At 40.3% G+C, this 25,241-nt stretch overlaps 1 protein-coding gene across 6 annotated transcripts in view; it reads right to left on the bottom strand.

The window, feature by feature from the left end:
• Positions 1-21,893: 21,893 nt before the first annotated feature.
• Positions 21,894-25,241, bottom strand: part of KYNU (kynureninase) — an 82,118-nt gene continuing 78,770 nt past the window's right edge. For all 6 annotated transcript variants that reach the window (XM_034785444.1, XM_034785443.1, XM_034785446.1 and 3 more), the window contains one exon: positions 21,894-22,235. In XM_034785444.1, the coding sequence (XP_034641335.1) occupies positions 22,092-22,235 (144 nt within the window). In that variant the 3' untranslated portion in view covers positions 21,894-22,091. The remainder of the gene's footprint in view (positions 22,236-25,241) is intronic.

Genomic DNA, 25,241 nt, shown 5'->3' with positions numbered 1-25,241 from the left:
TATAAAATCAATGTGGGTTCAATTGTGGCTGTTGTGCTAAGTAGGGGGCAACACATAATAATGCTTATCTAGGAGAAGGCCAGAGTCACAATTTGGCTCCTACTTCCTTTTTTGCTCCAGAGTGGAAATAATCTACACCAGCTCATTACTTGGTTACTTCTCTCCTCACACCAGTTTACCTGCATTGGCCAGCACTGTGGGGAAAGAGTAGGGCACAGTCAAAGGTACCTGTCAGTTCCCACTTACCCACCCATTCTCCATTCACCTGTGTGCAAGCGGAGTAGCAGCCTCACAAAAGCTATGATTTTGCCCTGTGTTAAGATACGCAGACGACACCATCACAAACTCAACATTTGCCACACTTTAGAGATCACGGTACAGTAGTAGTTTCTAAGTATAGGAAGATAATGTGGATACTGTTTATACATGTGGCAGAGAATGATCTATCACGTATCATATAAGCACCCAGATGTACCAGCATAGGGTTAGGGTGTAATTGGGTGGATGGGGACCCTCCATCTGGAAAACCGAGCACAGACCTCTTTTTTTCTTAAAAACATGTTTTGTTTTGTTTTTTAAGTTGAATTACCTTTGGGAAAACTGGGTTAAATTACAGGGGAAAGAAAGAAAGAAAGAAAAAAAGAAGTTTGTGAATTCAAACAATTTTTGCAACTCTCCAAAAAAGTGAATTTCAAATGACCAACAGCACATTGCAACAGTAAACATTAAAAGTATCAAACAGACAAATACAGACTCTTTTTATATAAACGATATTCCTTGTCTTTGCGTGCTTTAGTATACACAGAATGCTTTTGTCCTTGAAAAGTTCAGAAACTTTGGGTTGTCATCACAGTAATAAAAAGCCTGCCCTCCAAACACAAAACAGTTTGCAATGCAAATTGAAAAAGGGAACTTCAAACCATGTATGATTTCTCTCAGCTATGACCCAAATTTCCAGAAAATAACCAAGCTATTTTTTGTGATAAGACAGTCAATTACAAACGTGACTGAGTTTTGCATAATATGCAAAGTAACCAAAAATAAACCTTTATTATATTGTCCCACAACATGAAATCTTAGAATGCTGACCATCATTAAAACATAACATTGTGTCATTTGTACCTCTTGCTGATTAGTTATTTCTCTTAATAAGATTATGGGCCAGATTGTGAGATTTATACATAGCACCATGCTAAGGCCAATAAAGAGCAATATTGCCCAAAGAGAAGCTCTGGGAGATACTGTGATTCAGGAAGTACAGCCCCTCTCTAAGCAGATCAAAGTACAGAAAGAACATGTATAATGCATCATCCAATCGGCCTTGTCTACATTAGCATCTTCCAGGAAGTATCCCACAGCATCTCTATTATTATGATAATAATAGGAACGTTAGTGCAGATGGGGCACAAATGTTTTACCACCCTATTATGTAGACCTAAAAAAAAAACACTTGTCTTCTATCCGCCATTAGCACTCCCACTGTTGCTATCATAGGTGCTGGTGCAATGGGGATAATTTAACAGTGGGAGATTTCCAAAATATGCTACTGTGGTCTTGTAATGGTGCAATGTTCTCCTCTCTCCCTTTCCAGCCAGCAAGGGGAGACTATAGTTATGGTCTTGCCTCTTTCTCACCCCCTTTGGGATGGTTTGCGCATAAGGTGTTACAAGGAGAGAGTAGTCATTTGGCTCATTAGACTGCAGTTTTCTCTCGTCCTTGCACTGCAGTACAAAGAGTGTAACAATAGCTCCTGGCACCCATGGAGCTACATGACCCCATCATGTAATAAGCGCAATAGCTTTCACAGGCAGGAGAAGGCTATTTATACTCTCCCTCCTCCCTTTTCAGAACAGTTTAGCCCTAAACAATAAAGTTCCAAACTCTGCCCTAAATGACACAGCTGTGTAAATGTAACTGAGGGCTGATATTGGCCCTTTACTGGCTATATACTTTTGTGCACCCTTCACAGTTGCTTATACCATATGCTTATAGTGCTAAAGTTAACAAATAATGCCAAGAGGAATAAAATTATCATTTCAATATTAAAATTTGTGCCTAAAATGGTCTCTGTGAAAGGATATATAAATGTACCTTTTATCACGCATCGTTAACAACAGGCTTCATCAATTGCATTAAGGTTAATGTAAGGTTCCTTACCTACAGAATCATGGACGTCTTCTTCTTATCTCAAACTGCCATCAACTTGCAACTGTTTAACTATTTCTAAAAACGGAAACCATCTAGGTCACATGTCTAAAGGATGCAATTGGTTTAATCTCCCTCAGCTTATAAAGAGAAAGAAAGCAAGGGGAAAAAAGTAAAATAAAACCACTTCCTGCAAAGCAGGAGCTAACCACCATACCGATAAGTCATTTGCATCTAAGTCTATAGAAGAAAACCTTGTGTCTTGGATAACAGGCAGCTCAAAAACAGATTTTTCAGCTAAAATTACTATAAACATAGAGAATAGCATTAACTTTTTGCAGAAGGTAAATACGCAGTTTAAGAGGAAATGCTGTGAGGAATTGTGCAGCTAAGCCCTGAGACAACTTCCCTTTTCTTACCTTCTGTAAATGCTTTGAGTACTAAAATAAAAAGCTTGCAACAAATCTACTCGTGCATTTTTTAAATGGAGGTTTAGTAAACATGTTGCTTACCATGCAGTTACTTGGAGTCTATAAAACAGTAATTCCAACCATAGTAAGTACTCAGAAGGTTTACTAGTGAAGTTACATCTGTTTCAACTTCGGGCTGGTTAAACCCACATTGATAAACATTTCTGTTTCTTTAATATTCTGTTTTAACACATCCCTATGTGCAAGTTCTTAGAAAACCAAGCAAGCACATCTGCTTGTCTGGATTACTTCCTATAATTAGTCTCAACACTATTTCCTTACCCAGACAGGATGACTCTAAGGAACTGAAATTTGGACAATTTATATCTTAAGAGCTCCACAAAAGCTCACTTCACTACTTTATACCTCCATAAATAGCTTCCATACTTTCCATCACAAATTACTTTCCTCTGTTCAGTAGGGAAGGATGAGACTTCTTCCATTGCGCTATCCATGCTTATTTCCTGGCTGACTGGCTATGAAAGGTAATCAAAATCATTGCAAAGTCTGGCCCTTTCGGACAATGCAGGACAGCCTGCAAAACGCTCTATTGATGCTCTTAATAGGATATTGTAAGTAGGGTCTGAATGAACTCTCCCCGACAGCTAGTTGGTGAGGGGGAACAGACTTTAGGAGCAAACGGTATTTACATGAACACACCTACTGTGCGTAAGTATCCAGTAGACAGGAGCTGTGTAGCTCCAAGTGATCAGCTTTGGCTGGTGCTGGGATACAAATCACTTTAGTACTGAATGCAGGGGCAGTGAAGTGGTGTTATCAATGTTGTTGTCTTTATTGTATGAATAAAGGGGAGCAAAACTATTCTTAACCTGTCCCAAATAAGGAGGTCACCCTCAGCTGAAAGGACTTTGTTCAGCCAGGGACTCGAATGCCAGACCCCTATGAAAGTAAGAGGAGTGGTGACAGGTATCCCAGCCAGGAGACGTAGACTCTCCCTAAGGGTCTCTGGTCCGGTTTAACCTGTTTCTCACCACTGTTCAAAGATAGAGCTAAATAGGCTACATTGGGAGTCTTTTGTTACATTAAGTCCTTTACTAATTTACTAGGAGCTGAGATCACTTGTGGTGGGACAGCATTTCTATCCAGTCTGCTAAGAGCTGAAAATCTCTAAGAGCTGACGATCACTGAGAGACTGACCTGCAGGGGTCAGAGCAGAAAGACAGGTTGCAGCAGAAGGTGACTGATGGGCGGCCAGTGGGTGCAGCTGGCAGGGTGGCCAGGCAACCAGCCAGAGCAAGTGCTCAGATGGCAGAGCAAGCCAGGTACCTTCTTCCCTGGATGGGACGTGAACTCACACAGATGTATGTCTGAACCCTGGGGACTCACTGACCAAGGACAACCACTGTGAGTTGGGTATGGTGTGAGGTCAGAGGGGCACAGTAAAGGAACTTTTGGTTGTGGAACTCAAGAACATGAGGCTGAAGGCACTGCTCTATGCACTCTGGGCTGGGTGTCCTGCTCACAGTATTATGTTTATGAATCCTGCTTGTGGAATTTTCTCTAATTAATGTCAGGTGACTTCCTTCCTTTCATTAAAAGTTTCTTTTCTACACTCAGACTCTGTGCTTGTGAGTGGGGAATTATCACCTCTCAGAGGCATCCAGGGTGGTGTGTAATTTTCCCAGGTTACTGGGGGGTGGGCGGGCTCAAGCTAGTTCTGTGTCGTATTGTTGACAAGGAACCTCTAGATATTGAACCTGGCCCTGGTTGCTGTTGGCTCCACCTGGCAGAATGGTTACAATATTGTGTTTTTTTGTCTTCAGCCACTGCAAGGTTAGCTCCCAGCTATTCTCCTGACACATCACATGCTTAAAAGTCACCTGATGACTGTGAGTAAAATTCTAGTGCATCAGAAACAGGTGGAAGGAGTCTAGAGCAGTAGTTCTCAAAGCCGGTCCGCCGCTTGTTCGGGGAAAGCCCCTGGAGGGCCGGGCCGGTTTGTTTACCAGCCGCGCCCACGGGTTCGGCTGATCGTGGCTCCCACTGGCCGCGGTTCGCCGCTCCAGGCCAATGGAGGCTGTGGGAAGGGCGGCCAGCACATCCTTGGCCCTCACTCCACTGTGGCCAGTGGGAGCCGCGATCAGCCGAACCTGCGGACGCAGCAGGTAAACAAACCGGCCTGGCCCGCCAGGGGCTTTCCCTGAACAAGCGGCGGACCGGCTTTGAGAACCACTGCTCTAGAGGACCCACCCCCAAGTCCTCAAAAGCAAGTAAGGGGTTGGGAGATAAAAAGAAAGTGTGGTGGTGGTTTGGGAGATCTGGGGGAGGGGTTGGAGGAGTGCAGGGAATCTTAAGAGCTGGAGAGAGCCTGGAGCACCCTGAGAAGAAAGTGTGGTTATTAGGGTTTGTGGAGTGGCCTGGAGAGGGAACCGGATGGAGGGGGACAAGGGATGGTTACAAGATACTGGAACATCCTTCCCATTGATCCACCATCCCTATTAGTCTCCTTTCTTCTGTCTCTCCCTACCATCCTCTCCCTCCCCAGCCATCCCCACCTTTCAACCGGTGTCACCCACCCTGGTCTTCATTTTCTGTCCTCCTCCCTCTTCCAGACTCTTCGCCTTGTCATCAGAGAACTTTGGCAGCTTGGATGTCACAGGGGAGCAGATGGAGAGACAGTTTGTCTACTCTGTGGCACAGCTGCCCAGAGTTCCCAGGAAGAGAAACTGCAAGGAAACCCCCTGAAGGTCTGCTGGATGTTTGACCTTTCTGTAAGGCTGCAATGACCAGCAGAGTGACTTGTCACACTGGAAGAAGGAGGCTGTACTGAGCATATAAGGCAGCATGAAAAATGGTGAGGTGATGAAGTATTCATTAAGGCAAAGCATAAAGGCTTGGGTGGAGATGTATCAGGAGTGAGGGCAGAGATGGAGTAGTAGTGGAACTGCACAAGGCTTTAAAGGTGATGATGAGGAAATTACTATGGTTACAATGAATAACAGTAGAGCTCTGCATGAGACTATATTTAATCCTCCTCCTGTCCTGCCCTGCAATACCTACTGCCATTCCCATCTGGTTGCACTCCATAACTCTACATTGGTCCCGCGCAGGGTTCTAATTGACAGTTTTTCCAGGCAGAATGCTAGCATTTGCTGCAAGAGGATGGAATCTCCACTTGATTTTGCCCGGAGAAGAATTTCAACCATTTTCACCCTGAGGAGGTGAACTGATTAGCAAAAAAATATGAAGTTTTGTACAAACTCACAGGTAACATGGGGGTTTTTATGGGGGTCACAGCGAAAAATAGGAGGAATCTATAGCTCTCACTAATTTCTATTTGTTTCTTATAAAGTATCTGAACTTTTTACCTGTGAATGCCCAAAAATTGGAGAGAGACTGAAAATTCAGCAGCAAAACACTAATCTTTTGTAATTTATAGATAGCTGGTTTAGGAGTAATGACATTTTTAAACTATTTTGTGATATCTAGAAAATGTTAGGAAAATATTCATGGGCACATCCCATGAAACTGTATGAATTTTCTCAGATTTTTCTACAACAGAAGCTATTTTCATCAGCTTTATATAGTACATATCTGTGGACTAATGATGCATGACTAAAAAAATAGAATAGTTACATTTACTTTATTACTAAAATGTGAGCCAAGTATCAGAAATCTTATAAAAATGTCAGGCAACTACATAGGAAACTCTGTCTATCATATCCAAACCCTAAATAACCAGAAGTGCCATTCTTTAGTGAAAATTATTTGAAAATGTTAAATGTACAGTGAAAGGCAGAATTGCAGTTTGCTACATTACTTCCTCCTAATTTCCCTAGCATCCAGTTGGCAGTATTGCCAAAATACTATAAAAAGATGGTAGTTTTGCATATCGCTTAAACTTATGCAGTATGAGCTTCCTGTGTGATCTCTGGAACACTGAAAATATGCTAGACGTGCACATAAGACCAGTTTAGTCAGAATGTGAAAGCTCTAAAATCCTAAGTAAGCTAAAAAGGAAACAAAAAACACAGAGGCATTACTTGAAACAGGTCACTGCTCAGAGCTCTCTACTCATGTATGACTATTTAGGCAGGTGAAAGCAAGGGTACACAAATGTTGTTCTGCTCGTGTCCTGACCTCTAGTACCTGGCGTTTGAAAAATCAGTTTGGTTATTCTTCATTTCATAGCCACAGCCATTGCTGATTATACATATGCTGTTTGAGCCAGGTGGTAGGTATCTGAATGTACGCAAACCACAGTTGAAAGCAGAAGAGATATGGTTACAAACTATATAGACTAAAAACAGTCCATTAAGAACTCTCAGGCAATCGGTATCCTTACAAACTGAAGTCTAATATTTGCCAGCATGACAAGTAATAAACAAAGGCAGCAGGAACACAAGATTCCTCATGTTTTTGGACACTGTGCCTGAGGCCTCTTATGGGCTGACAATTTCTAAGGGTGAGAAGGTACTTAAGACTTTTTGTCTATTCAGTCCTTGGTCTCTGCTAAAACAGTGAACAAGGAAGTGAAGCCACGCTAAGTACAGTGTGACTTGTGATATGAACATTAGGAACTGGAACAATTAATTTCACATAGGAAATTGAGTATCAGTCAGGAAGTTAACAGCTTTCAGTCACCCCAACCTTGGCAGGAACTAAGCAGACGCCTAAGGTGAATGGTTACATGTCACACTAAACCAGCTAGCTCCAAAAAGAACTTTTCAGATGGTCAGTTGATTTTAGATTAAAAGAAATTTGTGATGACAGAGAGGGAGAATGCTCCAAAGTTTTGCTTTGCAAGAATTTCACTGAAAAAATAAAATAATTTCTAAAAGACTTTGTGAAATTCAAGAAGCAATATTTAACGCTAAGTTTTGCCCACATTTATCATAAATTGGTTAAGATTTTCCAGATTTTTTAACACTCTTTAGAAAGCAGAGAAGCCAAAGACTGTATCAATGTGGAAAATAAGTCATCCTGTTGCCCATGGCAGCTATCCCTCCAAGGCAATGGCATGGCAAGTAGTGGAGAAAAGCTCCGGCTGATGTTGCCTACACTATACCTATTATGACTTAATGCTCATATGACGCTTCATATGCTAAAAATGCTGTGAAAATATAAGCTCATTAGTCCCTATAGCAACACTTCTTGGACTGTATTATCCCCATTTTACAGAGGCAGAGAAGTGAAGTGACCTGCACAAGGCTACTCAGCAAGTCAGCAGTTCATTCCTCTGTATCATGCTGACGTTCATAAAATACAGCAGTCTCCAGTATTTACATGCATATACACAACAATTTATTGCTAGCCATAGCATGTTGTCCATGTAAAAGGTACATTTCCACTGAACAACACATGCTACTTGTGACAGATATGGCAATTTCCTCCAGGATCTTTGGGTGATTGTATTGAATTAAGTTCCCACCTCTGAACCCAACCTTCTGAACTGTGCCCTGAGAAGAGAACCATTTTCTGACTAACTATTAAAGGTCTCTGAAGATCAAGGACATAAGCTGCATAAAGGAAAAGCTAACCTATGCATGGGGGGAGGGGGAGCGCATGTTTTAAGCTAACAACTGTTAGAAACTTGTAATCACAGAAAAACCTGTGTTCACCTACCAGGGCCCTTGTTGGTTTTGTGAAGGGGAGGAGGGGGAAGCTTTGGTAGGCCTGTTAGCATGTGTGTAGGTTCTTTTATGTTTTTAATGTTTTCTCTGTAATGCTTTCGTCATAAGAATAAATGTGCTTGCTTAGAAAGGGCTGTGTGGTAACTTATAACTGTGGGAAATTATGACATTTATAGCCTCTGAGGATAAAGCAAAGCCCAGATAGAGACCGGCTTAGGTAGTCTGACTTGCTGCGGAACTCTCAGTGTAGGCAGGGAACTGTGCAGCCTAGAAAAATCCTGGTCAGGAAGGAGAGAGAGGTGGGCCTCTGCACAAGAGAGGAGCCAGGAGCCTAGAGTGGGTGCCTTTGCTGGACAAAGGAAGGGGAATACAGGTGCAGTTACCCTGAACTGTGGCACGACTCACAATAGGAAATCATCATATTCTTAAAATTAAAATGCCTCTCCTCAACAGCAGTTGCAACAGTTCAATGCATGGCACAATGAAGATCTAAATTTTGGAGTGACTTAAGGTCATAAACGTACACTGTAAGAGGGGACACTCACCTTCTTGGTGAAAAGTTACCTTGGGCTAAAATTAGAGCATCTCTTGGTGCTTATTTCCATATCAGACAAAAGCTATGGATACAGCTGTACCTTACAAAGTGTCAGGATGTTTAGAGCAGAATTATATGAAAACTTTATATCTTACTGGATCAGTCTCTTGTTGGCTCTCAGTTATATAAAGAAGAGTAAAGAATAAATTTCAGCTCTTCCTCCAGTGTATACTTCTCAATCTCAACCTATTTACAAGGTATATTACACTATTCTTACACTCCATATTTCCCCAGCCCAAACAAATCTGATTTTTAATCTTTTTATATACATATATTAGAAATGATGAAGCCAATGTTAATGAAATTTGCATGTGTATAAAATAAAATGTTATATTAATCCCAGCTTCTTTGGGCTACTGTCAGATATTTTAAAGGTCAGTGGCACATCTTTGATAATTAGGAGACAAAAACACACCAAACATCTTTATAAGTAAAACTGTACTAAAAACAAAAAAAAGGAAAAACTAATATATGTTGATGCATTATTTAAAGACTATTTGACTGGGTTTAGCAGCATGCAAACTTCAAATGCATTGTAAACATTTCTGTGATGTTAGACCTTTGTGTACTAAAAGTGCTAGAGAAGGAGTATGGGAGTGCCCAAAAAAAAGGTAACTTGACATCACAGAGTAAAGGACTTTAAAAAAAAAAAAAGACAGATTGTTTCACCATACTTTAATATATGGCTCCACAGTGAAGGTTGCAGCCAGGTTCAATTAAAAGCCTTTTTCAAAGCACTTCTCTTCTTACCAACATTAGCTGGGATGAATTGTGACTAGCTACTCTCCATACAAGTGATCATTGCAGCTAGGTGTTGAGAAAGCTGAGATATGCTGCCATTTATATTTGACATAAAGACAGTATAGAAATTATAGTACTTCTGGCACTTCAGCCCATGCAGTTTCTACCACTATCTCAATGGCTTCATATGGATGCTGAATAACATGAGGGAGAGGGCTGAGCCTTGTGGGACTCCAATGATAAGGACCAGTTGCCACTTGGTTCTTTTTGAGAGGAAAGATATGATATGTTTCAGGATATTCCTGTTTATTCCTGCAGCCTCTTGAAGGACAGGAATATTGAGTGATCAAAGTATCAAATGCTATAGACAGACCCATAAGAAGTATAAATACACTGTGCTGCAAGGCACATAAAGAGTTAATGCAGTTCATACCACACCTGGCAGCAATGCCAACTATTTGTATCACTTGGGGGTCTATTTCTTGTAAAGTATTTACCTATGTTGTAGTCTCTCTGTAGTCCTTGTTCCTGCCCACACCACAACACGTGGCGTCTGAACTGGTTGGATGCCACTTCCAGGAAAAAGACAAAGAAACAAAGGGAAAGTAAGAAAGAGTATGTGAAACTTCTCTATGGAGACAGGGTGGTTTGCTTTCTTCATTTCCAAAAGCTGGAGCAGCTCCCAGAAGAGGCTGTGCTGCTCCAGCTGAACTGAGAAGAGGAGGAGGAGGACAGGGCAGCTTGCTAAAGATTATAATTATACTTAATTAGTGGATTCAGCACCAAGTTTGTGAAAAAAAGTAATACAGGGTCCTTCCTGCTTGAAGCAGGTAGTTGGATTAGAAGATGATCCAGGATGTCCATCCCTGTTATCTTCTGTGATTTTTTTACTTGATCAGACAATAAAAGGATATGTCTATACTTTCTTCTTCCCTGGAGAACTACCTTTAGAAATATTACCCTTTATTTGGAGAGTCCATATGAAATAGTTTCATGATTGCTAAGTGGAAACTATTAACATTTCCAATTAAAAATAATATTACCCAAGCTGTTCCCTTCCTGCTGTGTCCCCAAGATTTTTAGTTCCCTCTGCAGTGTGGAGAAGGCCCCCATAGTGAGAGAAACTAAGATATTGAGAAGCCAACAAGCAGTTGATAGAAGTCAGGGGAGACCTGTTCCCTCCCCGCAAAATGTAATGAACCTAAGAAAGGAAATTAAAGACAATATACTAATCTCTGCTAGTCTGAGCTAAAGGGTCTTTTACTTTAGCAAAACAAATATTATTTATTTGTGTATTACCACAGTAAAAATGTGGGCACCACTGAGATTAGGGCCTCATTGTGCTAGAGGCTATACATATAATAAGAGAGACCATCCCTGCCCCAAAGAATTACAGTCTAAATAGACAAGACAAAAGAAGGATTATTATCCCCAGTTTACAAAAGGGGAGAAAGAGATTAAGTGGCTCGTGCAAGATCACACAGAGACCTTGTGGAACTGAGCCAGGATCACCTAACCACAAGAGAAAAGACCTTCTTTCCTCTCAAATTCTAGCCTCACCCTTATTGTCTCCTTTGTATACAGAGAAGTTTGGAAAACTTCTCCTAGTATATGGTTGTTTTTACAGCAGACCATAGTGTCACACCTCTAAATACCATGAGCCAGATCCTCGGCTGGAGTAAATGGGCATAGTTCCATTGACTTTAATGCAAAGGCCTCTAGCACAACTACAAGCCACCCAGACCCCCAACCAATAGTCCACGCCATCCTAGTCTTCACCCTCAATATGTGCCCTCTCAGAATTCTTCCCTGCTACATTTGCCCTATTTCCTACATCCCCATATCCATGTCAATCTACATTTATAAATATTTACAAATAATTTTTTAACTTGCCCTGTGTAGCCGTGAAAACAGCTCTGCACAAATATTCAGCCAGCCACTTTAAATTAAACTGCTAGAGAGCATTTTTTCACTGTGGCCAAACATACTGGGAATCATATTCTTTTCAGACATGTCCAACCCCCCAAGCAAACTACAGATAACTTAGGTTTTTATTTTTCCCTGATGGAAGCAAGCTTAACAGCTCCTACCTTACTGCTTTTAAGCATGACAGTCCTCTAGTTTCTCATCTTCTCCTTGTTTCCTGACCCAGTGGCCTGGCCAAGAAAACATTGCTTCTTCCTTTTCCCCATCAGGGCTCCTCCTTCAGCATTCCCCTTGTTTCTTCCTTTATAACCCTTTTTAATGACCCCCTAGTTAACCCCTTCCTTGTCAAATTTAGAGTGACGTATCACAAACCGCCACTATGCTGCTGGCATATTCTGAACCTAAAGATGGTGTAAATGGTCATGGGAGGATCACACCAGTGTAAGGGGTTCTTTTAATGTTAAAGAGCCAGGATAGCAGCTCTTACACCTTCTCTGCTACCAGTATAGGGGGCAGGATAGGGAACATGGCCAGGACTATATACCATGCTGATTTCCTAGAGGCTGTTGCCATAAATTAAAGCATCCTCATTCCCCTGTGCTGTGTGCCCCTCATCCAGAGCAGTAGATCTGGACCCATGTCTAACTTTTACCAAACTTTCCAGACAAACTACTGTGGGATCAGAGGTGGCAAGCACGTTTGCAGGGAGAGAAGAGAGAGGATGAAAGGTACAGTCCAGAACATGCTGTCTCATGGTTTGGCACTGCAGTCACCATGCCTCAGATCCCCTGTCAATGCCCACAGCCAGGAGTGTTAACATAACGGTCCCTCTCTAGGAATGAAATGTATTAAGCCCTCATAAATAAACAGATAGCTCCTTTGGCCCTTCCAGATTCAACCCCTTCCTCCCTCATGGCCTCTACCCATATTTCAGGACTAGAGGCACCATTTCTATTGGCTTTTCAGGTCCCTCAGAGCAAAGGAGCTCTCTGTCAGTCCCGCCTTGGACCCCAGGCCTCTTTGGAGAGAGCTATCACAAGATTTCTTCCTAGAACTTCAACTCAAAATCCTTCTTTCCTTGGGACAGGGTCTCCATAACTCTTTTTCTTGGGGCTGTGCATGAATCCTGGCAGGCTTCCCCAGCCTACTGTCATTTTTATTCTTCCAAAGAAGAGCCTCCCTGCAGGTCCCCCCAACTCTAGACATTCCTTCCCTATTTCTTGACTGAGCGAAGAGCACCCCTTTATAACTTTAGCCAGTAGTCACATAACTCAGGCACCTGGGCCCCCTTCCCTAATTTGGTCTGGTGCTCTTCCTCAGAACTACATGTTCTTAAAGGGGCCATGACTTAGAAGAAGGTCCCCACTACCCTTAAAGGAGACAGGCCATCTTTTTTTAATAGATCACTTTGAGTTTGGTGGAAAACTGGGCTTTTAGGTCCCAGCTCATCAAGGTACTTCAGCACATGCATAACCTTATGCATGTGAATATTCATGTTGTTATGCACATGCAGAAACCTTGCAATGGTGCTCCTGCATGTGTCAGAATGCAAAGTAATCCTTAAAACGACGCAGTGGCTACCACTGCTCCATAATGTTATGGCTCACTCACTACAAAACAGTACCTCCCACCAGATCTAGCATATATATTACATGCTTACTGAAATTTTAAATATGGTATTACATTCTTTATATTATATGAATAGATTAAAAATAGTCAGCAGTGATTTTATGAGATCAACTTAATAAATCCCTTTATCTTTCCATTCTAAAGATTTTTTTCCCTCTCCTTAATATTCAAGGCAGGGTGCACATAAATCCCCCCTGAATCACTGGGAAAATAAGCCCCTAAATTAATGACTGTTGAACCTCTTCCAATATAAGCATTTGAAAGAAAGATACTTAAGGGAAAAAGAAAATGACTTTTTTTTTCCTGATCTTTTGAAGACTGAATGATTTCCCCCATTCTACAGAAACAGATTCCAGACTAATTTTTCCTACTAGAGGCTTTAAAGTATAAAACTCATCAAACATCTTGTCCTCTGAGACAATGTCATCTAAGTTCAAAGGATGTATAGCCCTGCAAAACTGATGTCTTATTTCAGAGCTAACGCCTTAGCTTTCATTGAATGTTTGATTTGATGAAATTAAACCAGTTTTTACACATTCTCTAAATATGAAAAAAAAAATTAGAAGACACAGCCAAATCTCATAGGTCTCTGGAAAACATTATATATATAATAAGAATATTCAACCAGAGGTAAAACATTCTTTTCAATCCATTTATGCCTATCTTTTTTCAGGATAGATTTATAAGATACTGTTTTTTGCAGTTACTTTTTAAAGATTCTTATGATTGAAAACAAAAGTCATGCACATTATTCATTTTAATGAATGTTTTTCACAACAAAATACCAAAAGGAAAATCTCTGCATTAGAATCAGGTTCTGGTTTAGTGATGGGTAAACTTTAAGGAGTTTGGAGATTTTGTTTGGTCTGGGTTGCTAAACAAAGGTCATTCAGAAAACCTAAAGATGATAGACTCCATTTATGTCAATTTTGGTAATACTGACTGGAGATAGGCTTTTCTCACAATATTTCCAGACTTTTGAGGGTATTTTAGTTTTCTGTTTCAACTGAAACAAGAAAGTGCAAAAATAGGTGTGTTATAGATCCACAATTCCTCTATAATTCATTGCTCCTAGCCATGGGCTAGGTGAAATGAGGGACTAACCCCACCTCCACCCGGAGGTGGAATAATAATCCTTGATTAATTGGTTTAAGTTATAAATTTGAATGAAGAGGTATTGTTTTTTTCCCAGCCTCACCCATTCTCAGTGATTTTTTTCAACCCTCTTGTAGCATGTGATGCTTCAGCTGATAGGACACTATAGCAACAGGAGAAAATTAGATGCTGTAAGGAGATTTGAAAGTCCGTCATCTCTGAACCAGCTTCTTAACTATGGTTTCACCCTATAATATTTGTGTTTAATGATGGAGTCTGAGATTTTCAAAGGTACCTAAGTGCTCAAATCCCAAAGACTTTCAGTGGAACTTGCACTCCTAAATCACTTAGGCCCATATTTCAATGGAAGTTAGCTTTGAGGATCTGGGCTCACTCAATGATCATATTTATACAGTGACTTTCATCTAGAAGGATATGATCACACATACAGGAGGCAACACCATAAATACACCATAAATAGTTCTAACTAACTAAGTAACTTTCACTTTGGTCTTCATCCTTCTGACTCCAATCTGGGTAACCCACTGATTTGATCTCTTGTCTGCTCACTGGACTCCAAAACATCACCTGCAGCAGTCCTGCAGTGAGTGCTTCTTTCCTTAGTCTCACCAAGATGGAGACCTGAGTCCTAAACCCAGATGTCTGTCCCCAATCTCTAACTCATGACTGATTCCCTGAAACTTCCTTAAAGTGGCTCTTCTTGGTCCTTTTCTTATTGGCTCCAGCCTTCAAGGTAAGAGACATCCAAGGCTCAGATTGAGCCAATACACATGGCACAGCATGCCAGGACCTCTCATTCTGTCCTTCTTGTTCTCCAGAATTAAATCTTTCACTTTTTTTAAAAAAAAGTATCTAGCCCTTATATTTCCTGAGATAAACTCTGGTCACATTTTTGAGGCTAAGGAATTCAGTGATGTCTGCCTGTGCTTGCAGAAGCTCAGAGAATAGTCCTAAGAAGTGAGATCTACTCTATGGTGGTAACTCAGAAGCCCAACAATACTACTTTCAGTAGCAACATTGTTAACTCACTGCTCATCAAGGCATATAAGGAAGAAGAAAGAGGATCATGTTATGCAGATCTGCACAGCATGCCACAAGATACAGCTCCTTTTGGGCAGCACCAGTGAGTGGGCTTTGAAGAAACCACTATTTCCTCTTTACCTGATCAAGAAGGAACCAAGTCCATGGAGCCATTCACTAGGGCATTTGATTTCCCCATGGGCAAGGCAAGCTCAAAAAGCCCATCAGGACATATTTGCCTCCCTGAGAAGAAGACACCCGAGGAACCCAGCACACCTCACAGATGTTTTTGTACTCCAATGAGGGGAGATGAGCCCAAATAATCCTGGAGAGCATGCCTGGCGTTATTTTTAATAATTTACTGTTTACAGCATTTCCTTTGGGAAGAGCTTATTTGTGGGTGGCGCTTAGGAGAGTACCACTACTCTTTTGTGTTCTAGTCAGACCCTTGGAGTCATCATGCCTTCCCTTCCTAGGCTGGGTCCTTAGAACCTCTCTCCCGCTCTGTGTGCCAGAGATCTTTCTGTTCACAGAAGATAGTTTCTACATTTCCCAGCTCAAACATCAACCTTACCATTCCTACCCCATGCTGCAGCAGCTCAGCCCAGGAAAGAGATTAATAGCCCTCACAGAGGCAATGACAATAAGACTTAGCATGTGTGATGGGTGGCCCTTCACAAACAACTAACTTCTCTCAAGAGACCTGCATCCTGCTTTCTGGGCAGGAAGTATCATTATAGGAAAGTCTAGCAGTATGTCCAGAGAAGTGCTGACATTTTCAAGCCCCCTAGTTGCAAAGATCTGAACTGCTCGCGTAGGCTAAAAACAGACTAGCATTAGTGATGGCATCTGTGACCCCATTTTAGGGCATTTGATTTAGTATGTGGAAGATAAAGTAAAATACTACACGTTGGGGGCATCCTAACAGGGTGCATTATCAAATTTTTAGTTGAATGACACTTCCATTCTTATCTTTCTACTTCCTATCTGAGAAACGGTTTGTTTTCATTAATACTTTGTACTTCTACAGTGGATTCCATTAAAAATAACCAGACAAGCAAACATTTACTGACCCACAATATTTGACTGTACCACAGTATTTTCTTTACTTAGAAGGTAAATATATCACAGAAATTTTACCTATCCAGGCTGGAGCTTGTCACATTATTTTTTTATAATGGTGTCTCATTAATAGGACCTTTCATGAACATATCCCAGCGTATTTTGCAATCATTAATTGCCAGTAAGCCTCAGGATACACATGTATTGCTGTAAGTTGGACTAGGAGTTCCAGCCCATCCTCCCACTGCAACCACTAGACAACACTCTCTCCACTGTAAGGATGTTCTCAGTTCTGTGAAACAGTTTTGTTGGTGCTCCATGTAAATTTGAAGCCCATACCTGATGTTGCAAATGGTACATGTCAGGGCTTCCTAGATTGGGCCCAGAAGAGAGTCATTATAGTCAAATTTTGGTGGAATCACCAGCTGGTTTTATGTGTGTGCTCTTTTTATTTAAGATGTGCTTTAACTAGGAAATTACTGGGACAGTATCCACATATATCTTTGTATTTATACTTGGCAATGATAAGAATACAGTTTCCTTTTATTTCCAAAGAAGCGTTGTCAGTGTTCCTTGTCCTCACATATACTTTGGAATCCTGTATAAATCTTATCCCCATCTTCAAGTCACTTTGAGTAATGATTTGCTATGCCTCTTCTGCGTTGATGCTGCCTCATAGCAGAAGGAAGTTTGCTGGATATACGATTTGGTCATATTTTAACATTATGACAAAGTATTGAAAATCTTTCTGTAAAATGCAAGTAACAAATACATAATTCTCTGATTAACTTCCCTCAGTGAGTGGCTATATGCACTGTACCCCTCAATCAAGTTATAATGTAACAACTTTTTGGATACATATTTTGAATGCAGGATTTGTTCCTTATTTTCTAAAGCAGTTTCATATTGTTTGATTAATTACTGAACATGGAGATAAAGGGAACTTTGAAATTCATACCTTGGAGTATTAACATGTACTCAGGACTAGATGTAAATGTCAGAGAGAAAAAAGATCTAATGAACTCTTTATTGGCGAAATACAGTATTGCAGCTGCATATTAAATGGTTTGTAGCTAGCATGTGACTTCAAATCAAAATAACCATAGAGATGCTTACTTTCTACATGGACTTTCATTCAACATTGATAATGTGTTCTTTTGGGCACTGTAGAAGACATTTGGTGTGCTAGAAATTGTAGCAGTTGGTCATTTCATTGAGGTTTAGTAGATTTTAGTGAGGTTAGGAAATTGTCCAGGAAAGAAGCTGTGTAGCCGTACAAGTACTTTTCTTGCTGGAAAATTACAACACCATAAGTTTTCATTTTCCCTGATGCCTTCCCTTCCATAATAATGGCTTCAGGATTTAAATCCTTTGCTGTTATTGTGACTTCAAAGCCTTAAAACTGCAATTGAATGAAGCAGTTCATCTGTCATTATTCAAATATGAAACAATTATGATGAAATAAAGATAGAATTCCACTGAGAAATACCCCCAATCAATTTTCACTTATATTTAACTAGAAACATAAAATGATACTTAGACAAGTACGTTAGGTAATAAAAACTAGGAACATAAAAATATGAATTGCTGACCTATAACTTATTCATTTCTGAATGTTAGAAGCCCTGTAAATATATTTCACAAATATTGACAAAAGTCTAGGCTTAGCATGGAAATTCATTCCTTGGCTGGTTGGAAAAAGTGACCAACTTCTGTGGGTACTAAGTCCAGATCCACAAAGGGATTTAGGCATTGCAATGCTCAGCACTGACCTTTAGGCACCTGGGAAATCACCTAAGCTCCCTGTATGAGGAGAGTTAGGCACCCTGGAATGTGATGTGCAAAAGCCAGCACATTAGGCAGGGAGCCACCAGAGTTAGCCAATAAGAGACGCCAATGAGAAGGGTGTGTCCTAAGCCTCCCCCCCTTAGGGAGTTTGGCACCTACTTCTGCTTGCAACCCACAACTGGGTGCCCCTCTCCCAGTATCAGGCAGCTCAGGGGCCTAAGTAATTTCTTGCAACTAATACCACATAACCTGGTAGTGGACGAGGGGAAGAGCAGTATCTTATAACCTTTAGCTCAGTTGTTAGGGTACTCACTTGGAATGTGGAAGATCACAGGTCAAGTCCCCATTTTGCCTGATGAGAAAAAGGGATTTGAATGGGGAGCTGCTATTAAAATGGAACTCCAATAGGAGAGATTGAGAGTACCTCACATCAGAATATCTCATGGACTAATGGTACTTGGTACAGGCACTGATTTGCACCTCTGATTTTCCCAAGTCAGCTGGGGACAGCTATGAAGCCAGGTTCCAGAAGGACCTGAAGCTGCTGTAGAAGAACAGGGCCTCCAGTGACTCCCTCAGTGTTCATGCACGTCTTGAGAGATGAACAACTTCAGGGGACTGAACTCCCTGTTTGTTCTGGAAGGAAAAATCTGCCCTCTGTCGCCCCCCTATCCTTCCAATTACAGTATCTGGGCAAAATTCTGCAAGTAGAACCTATGCAGTTTCTACTTCCCCAGGTTTTTCAGCAGCTGTGCATGATCTGAGCCCAAGTAATTAAGGAAATCTACATAACAATAAATTGTCCTGTTCAGAGAAGGATGACAGACTCCCCTTTTCTTTGGTATGAGATTCCCAAATATTATCACAAATCTCTGTCAGCCCCCTGGCATTTTTTTTTCAACACTACCAGAGTATTTTTTCCCTCCTGCATCTTTAGATCCTTACATCTTGTAGTTTAATTTGAAAACGTAATTTCTTCCAACCATCCTAAAATTAAATCTGATCACAATTAAAATCCAGTGGTACTGAATACTGAATTTAAAATCCGAGACATAATTAGCTAGAAGCATTTTGGGGTGTATACAACTAATTACTTTAGCACATAATTATTTCTGATTTTACTTTGACAATCATAACTAAAAGCATTTGAAAATGTAGTTTATAATCTTCATTTCTTATACAACAGTTTTTCCACTAGATCTTTTCACTGAATAATATGTAAAATACTGACACCTAATGTTAACTTTCAGTATTATTCATTTAATAAAACTTTTGTATTGGGTTTGTGGAAAATATTTAAAATTAATTGCTGAACTGTAATTTTACTTTAGTAAAAACTTTATAGCCTCTAACATTTTAAACATAAGATGTTTGGATATATTATGGATAAGCAGACACTAGTGGAAGTAAGAGTGGAAGTCAGAAAAGCTGAAGCATCAAGTGAATTTTGCTGTATCAAACTTCACTCAAATAGAATATACGTCTATGTACATAGAATTAGCTAGTTAATGTTTACCCAGCGGTTTTTAAGTGCCACAGAAGGGCAAAGTATATAACATTCATTAACAAATTGTTTTCAGGTCATCGGTTGAGCTTTACAGGGAACAGGAAGAAATTTACCTTCCTCTCCCTGCAAGTAGTCCATGATCCAACAAAATATTTAGGCACATGAGGAGTCATATTCAAGTCAATGTGTTGAAAGCGATGCAAATTCTGAAGTACTTTACTAGACTGAGACCACAAACTTGTATCTCCCACTAAACCAAAGGGACCAATACCTGCTAGTGACTGGTCTTCCAATAGTTATTTAGGACCAGATTCCAACACTCCTACTTACCCTGAGTAGTCTACTTGTTGAGTAGTCCTGCTAAAAATCAGTTGGACTACTTGCTGAGTAAAGTTTTGTTCAGCATGAGTGGTGGTGTCAGAATCTGGCCTTTTAATAGTAAACTTACTAAGCATTATGTGGAGGACAAATTGTGGTTACTCCACAGTATTATCAGCAGTGTGGTTGCTTCACAAGTGCTAGCAGAATTTCTCTTATGTACTATGCCCTACATCACATTCACTAATTCTTTTCATTCACTACACTATATGTGCAATGGTACTTTTCTAATTTCATGACATTATATGCACTCAGTCTTCTCCCACCTACAGAATATCATGATTTTATAGTGAAAATACTTGTCCTTTAATCAAAAATGAAAACAAAGCTGTAACCACTGATGCACAGATACCTGAGCTGCAATTCAGTAAAGCTTCTTTGATTAAAAAGAAACTGTTTTAATGTCATTATAACTGCTATATCATGCTTTAGTAAATCCTGGGGGAAATACAAGAGGCACAAAACCAGAGCTTCAGTGTTTGATCCAGACCTAATACCTAGGGCTTTTGGGGATCCCCCTGCCATGCCCCCTTAATGTAGGAACATCCCCCATTGGTCTTGTTCACGGATGTGTAGAGGTGTGTCAGAATAGGTGGGGGTATGGATGGCATGCCTAGTGCTTTGGGAATCCCACTTTATGAAATGGCTTTTACCACCCAAAGCAGTTTAGTCCAAAGGCTTCCCTCACTCCTCTTTTGGCTTAAAATTCAAATAAAAAGAAGCTCTGAAGTAGCACTAGAGGCTATTTTCAGGAAGTATTGACCAGCATGTGAGATGTGATATTGCCTGTCCTGTTTGGCATACCCTTGAATTACAGATAATCACATATACAAAGTTCTTGTCACATGAGAAAATTTCCCCATTAAACTTAAATCAGTTTTTAAACTGATTTAATTGAACTGGGGCAAATCCCTGTGTGGGTGCTCATATTTGAGTTTAACAGTAGGTTATCTCCTTTTTGTCAGACAGTGGGGTGTGGGCAGCCATACCTAGTGGTTTGAGCACCAGACAGTAGATAAATGCCAGGACCAAAGTCAGAAATCAGAGCAGAGGGTCAGAACCAGGTTACCTGGAATTAGACAAGATGGGAATGGGGCTGGGTCCGGGTCCAAGTCCAAGTCAGGCACAAGCAAGCATAGCAGCTGTCACAGGTAAATACTTTGAACCACCACCAAATTGCTGCTGCTGGGTTTAAGAATGGTCTGCTGACTTTTCCCACCAATCAGGCATTGTAGTTAATCATGCAGCCTACTATACAGGCCAGCTATGCTTGTTAGGTTGCCTAGAGACTGGTTCTGTTGCAGGTCCTGTTTCCTGACATCTTTAACTTAAGCCATTTCCTAACTGACTTCAGCTAACCAGTTAATAAGCCTTATTTAAACCAAAGTAAGTGTTTAAAATCACAGTTATATAAACCAGTAACTTTCTGATGTAGACAAGCCCTGTCTACATGGGTGCAAATATATTACTCTCCTTGAAGGTCCCTCCCTTCATGCTGCTAAAGTGATGTAAAGTGGCTGTAATATAATGAGAATTCACTACTTTGGCCTTCTGAGTGAAACAAAAGCTCAAAATGTTTGCTCCATTAGAGGTTTCTCAAGCACCAACTAATGACTTTACCAAAAAAAGCAGGTTTTCTTTTTAAAATGTACCTATGCATTTATTTAAACAGAATTGATGCTAATTAAAACTGCAAAATAGGTTGCAAACTGTTGGTACATTACTGAAGTAATAAGCCTAATATTTCCATTCTTTGTTATGCATCATATTGTTATAGTACAATGAGATGTTTTATTTTTTTATTTATTGAAGTCTTCACTTGTTCCTCTTCTCAATCCTAATGGAATGAAACTATAAAATGTTTTAGAAAAGCCCCATTCAAATGTACAAATCATAAGAACTTGTGTAGTCAAAGTCAAAGCAAAGAGGAAATATTAGCTTTAATAAAAAGTACAGTCTGTTGTAAATAACTATTCAATCACCCCCACCCCCTTTTTGTTGTTGTTGTTGCAAATTGCAGTGAATATAGCCTAGTCTACTAGAAGGACAGAATTGCTCAGAAGAATAAATGCATCTTAGTCAGAAATAGATTAAAAGATACAGTTGAGCCATCAATAAGATCAGGATAGTGCAGCATTGTTTGCTGCCTGTTTTGCAGATGTAATTGCAGATCCCAGGATTCCAATAAATCTGTGTACATCATGGAAAGAATTGTAGAGAGGAACTGGGGCAACACGAAGAGCTTTTGGTTCTCGCATGTCACACTGCAAAACAGAAAAGGAACGTTTAATAAATTAATGTCACTTCAAATGTATTTGTCACAAGAAAAAGCTCACCTCTTCCTTGCCTTCATGCAATAACACTAACTAAAAACCAGCCCGCTCTCTCTCCCTAAAGTCTACTGCAAGTTCGAGGAAGAGAGATCCTTTTGTTTGCCAGAAGCTGGGAATGAGTGACAGGGAATGATCACTTGATGATTACCTGTTCTGTTCATTCCCTTTGGGTCACCTGGCACTGTCCACTGTCGGAAGACAGGATTCTGGGCTAGATGGACCTTTGGTCTGACCCAGTAGGGCCATTCTTATATTCTTATGTACATCTTTAAGGTTGAGACAATAAAAATACAATGAATAATGGCATATTACAAGAACCTAGCTGTGGGATCAAGATTCTGGTCCATGCTGCTACCTCTTTTACACCTCTCTGGTGAAGTAAAGCGCCTCCAAGGAACATCCCCAATACAGAAACAACATAGGCAGCCCTACACACCCTCTCCCTTCTGTGCAGCCCCTGCAATAGGGGATGTTATGGGGAGTGTCCAGAGCACTCTGAACTCTGGGTATTCTGTGCTGCAGAACTGACTTATGCCAGGATCTACATCGGCCCCTGAAGCAGCCCAGAATTAGGGAAGCACTCATCTGGCAAAAAAGCCATCTTTGCCCCTCACCCATGGGCAACACCTTCTGCACTGTGAATCCTGAGAGGCACAGCACTGAATATGGCCCGGATTCTTGATAAAAAGTATGCACAAAGTACGTTTTATAATAAAGGTACAAATAATGTCACAAGACTTGCTGTGATTTTGAACTTAAATATTTTGCTGAATAGGATAATCTCCTAAAAATGAAACATTACTGTGTCCCAATGACAAGGCAACAGCATTATGCCCTATGCCCTCTTAAAAGCAGTAGTTCCTGGAATTCCTTGGCAGCACCAAAACACATAAGTGTATTCTGCCTACAAGTATTGCCCTTTGGAAACGCAAGTCACCAGCAGAAATAGATCTACTATATCATTTATATGGCATTAGACTATCATCCCGCCAGCACTTCTAACCTCCAAACACATACCTTAAATACCTTAAATTCAGGCTCTGATACCTTCACTTTTTTTGACCTGTGCTCACTGGTTACCAGCTTTCAGTTACCTTGCTATCTGAACTCTAGAATATTTCTCTAAGGAGAATACTGTTTTTTACCTCTCCTATTGTATGTATTGCTAACAACAAGGTTCTGTTTTTTTGCAGATCATTAAAGGAACTGTTTTATCTGAGAGCTCCTTACTGAGTATTATACATTTTGTAGTGTTTTTGTAGTCATGTTGGTCCCAGGGAGAGTGACAAGGTAGGTGAGGCAATATCTTTTTTTGAATCAACTTCTGTTGGTAGAAGGGGAAAGCTTTTGAGCTTCACAGATCTCTTCTTCAGATTTAGAGAAAATAACCTTTTAGGTTACTAATAAGTGTCAGTTAGAGGAAGATGACATTGTGGTTTAAGATATGGGTTTTGGGTTCAAATTTCTGACTCAGCCACAGACTTCCTGAGTGAGCATTGGGAAGTGACTTCACCGCTCTGTCTCAGGCTTCCCATCTGTAAAATGTTTCTGTTTCTTTCTATTTAGATTACAAGCTCATTGGGGCAGGGATGGTCTTCTACTATATACATAGGCAGCACCTTCCACAGTGCAGCCTTGATTAGATCTGTGGTGAATTATTGATTTTTCAGATTCAGTTCTGGAGAAAAAAAATCAAAAAGAAAACAAAACCTGTTTCAGGGTCAACCCACACACATTTTAAAAAAATATTTCAACGAATTGAAAAATTGGAAAAAAATATTTTCCATTTTAGGAAACTTGAACTGTTTGATTTTATATATATATATATATATATATATATATATATATATATATATATATAAAAGCAAGCAAAGGAAATGAAGGGCAAGATTCACAGGGAGATGTAGGTGCCATTCACAAAACAAAGAGGGTGTAGTGATGCCCTGTTTATACTCACTACTTAGGGCACTAACCTGAGAGAGACTCAGGTTTAAATCCTAGCTGTAGGGCAAGGACTTGAACCCAGGCTTCCTACAGACAAGATGAGGGTCCTAACCCACCCCACTATAGGCTACTTTAGGGAGGGCCTCTCTCAATCTTTCCTGTTGAAGCTCTTCCATTTTGTATAAATAATTAAAGCTCTTCATAGGCACATGACTAGAACCCAGGTGGTCCCCCTCTCCTCAATGAGCACCCAAGCTATAGTATCATTTTCCCTTACTGGCATGACCTCCTCCTCCTCTTCAGTTTTGTGAATGGTACCTACTACCCCTTGTGAATCTAGCTCCCCAAAAAATCAAAATATTTTGGAAATATCAAAATTAACCACTTGGACATTTCTATTTGTTCGACTGAAACAATTTGCCAAAAATAGCACAAATTCATGAAATGTTTCAATTGACCCAAATCTGCATTTTTCAGCCAAAAAAAAAAGGGTTTCAGCCACAAAATTTCTCCCAGCATTAATGCTAGTCTCAGGTAATGATAATAAATCAATGCTGTACAGAACATAGAGAAAAAGAATGATGGTCTGGACAGCCTACAGTCTAGCAGATGATCTATAAAATGTGGGTAATAACATCCACTTATATAAATTTCTTTCAGAGCTAAAGATGAATTATGAAAATATTTTATTATTCCATTTATTCAGTACATAAAAATCTGAAGGCTTTTCTGAATTAGCCATACCTCTTCAATCAACAGAATTAGCCTGGGAATCTCAAGATGTCCTTCTTGTTGAGATTCCTGGCACTTTCCAAATGGGTTGGAAATAGCCTTCCTTTACACTATGTTAACGCTGGAACGTTTCATATTGAGTGGGAGAAAACAGAGCAGTGATGTATAAAACCAGACTGTTTGTTTATGGTGTCTGTGGGGGGTGAGGAGGTGGGGAAATGTGAAGTGAGGGGGAAGTTATCCAAACATTTCTAAACCTGT

The sequence above is a fragment of the Trachemys scripta genome, chromosome 11 (assembly GCF_013100865.1).
Source record: "Trachemys scripta elegans isolate TJP31775 chromosome 11, CAS_Tse_1.0, whole genome shotgun sequence".
NCBI classification, from domain to species: Eukaryota; Metazoa; Chordata; order Testudines; family Emydidae; genus Trachemys; species Trachemys scripta.
Note: the sequence above shows the minus strand (reverse complement) of the source record. Positions and strands in the feature narration are given on the sequence as shown.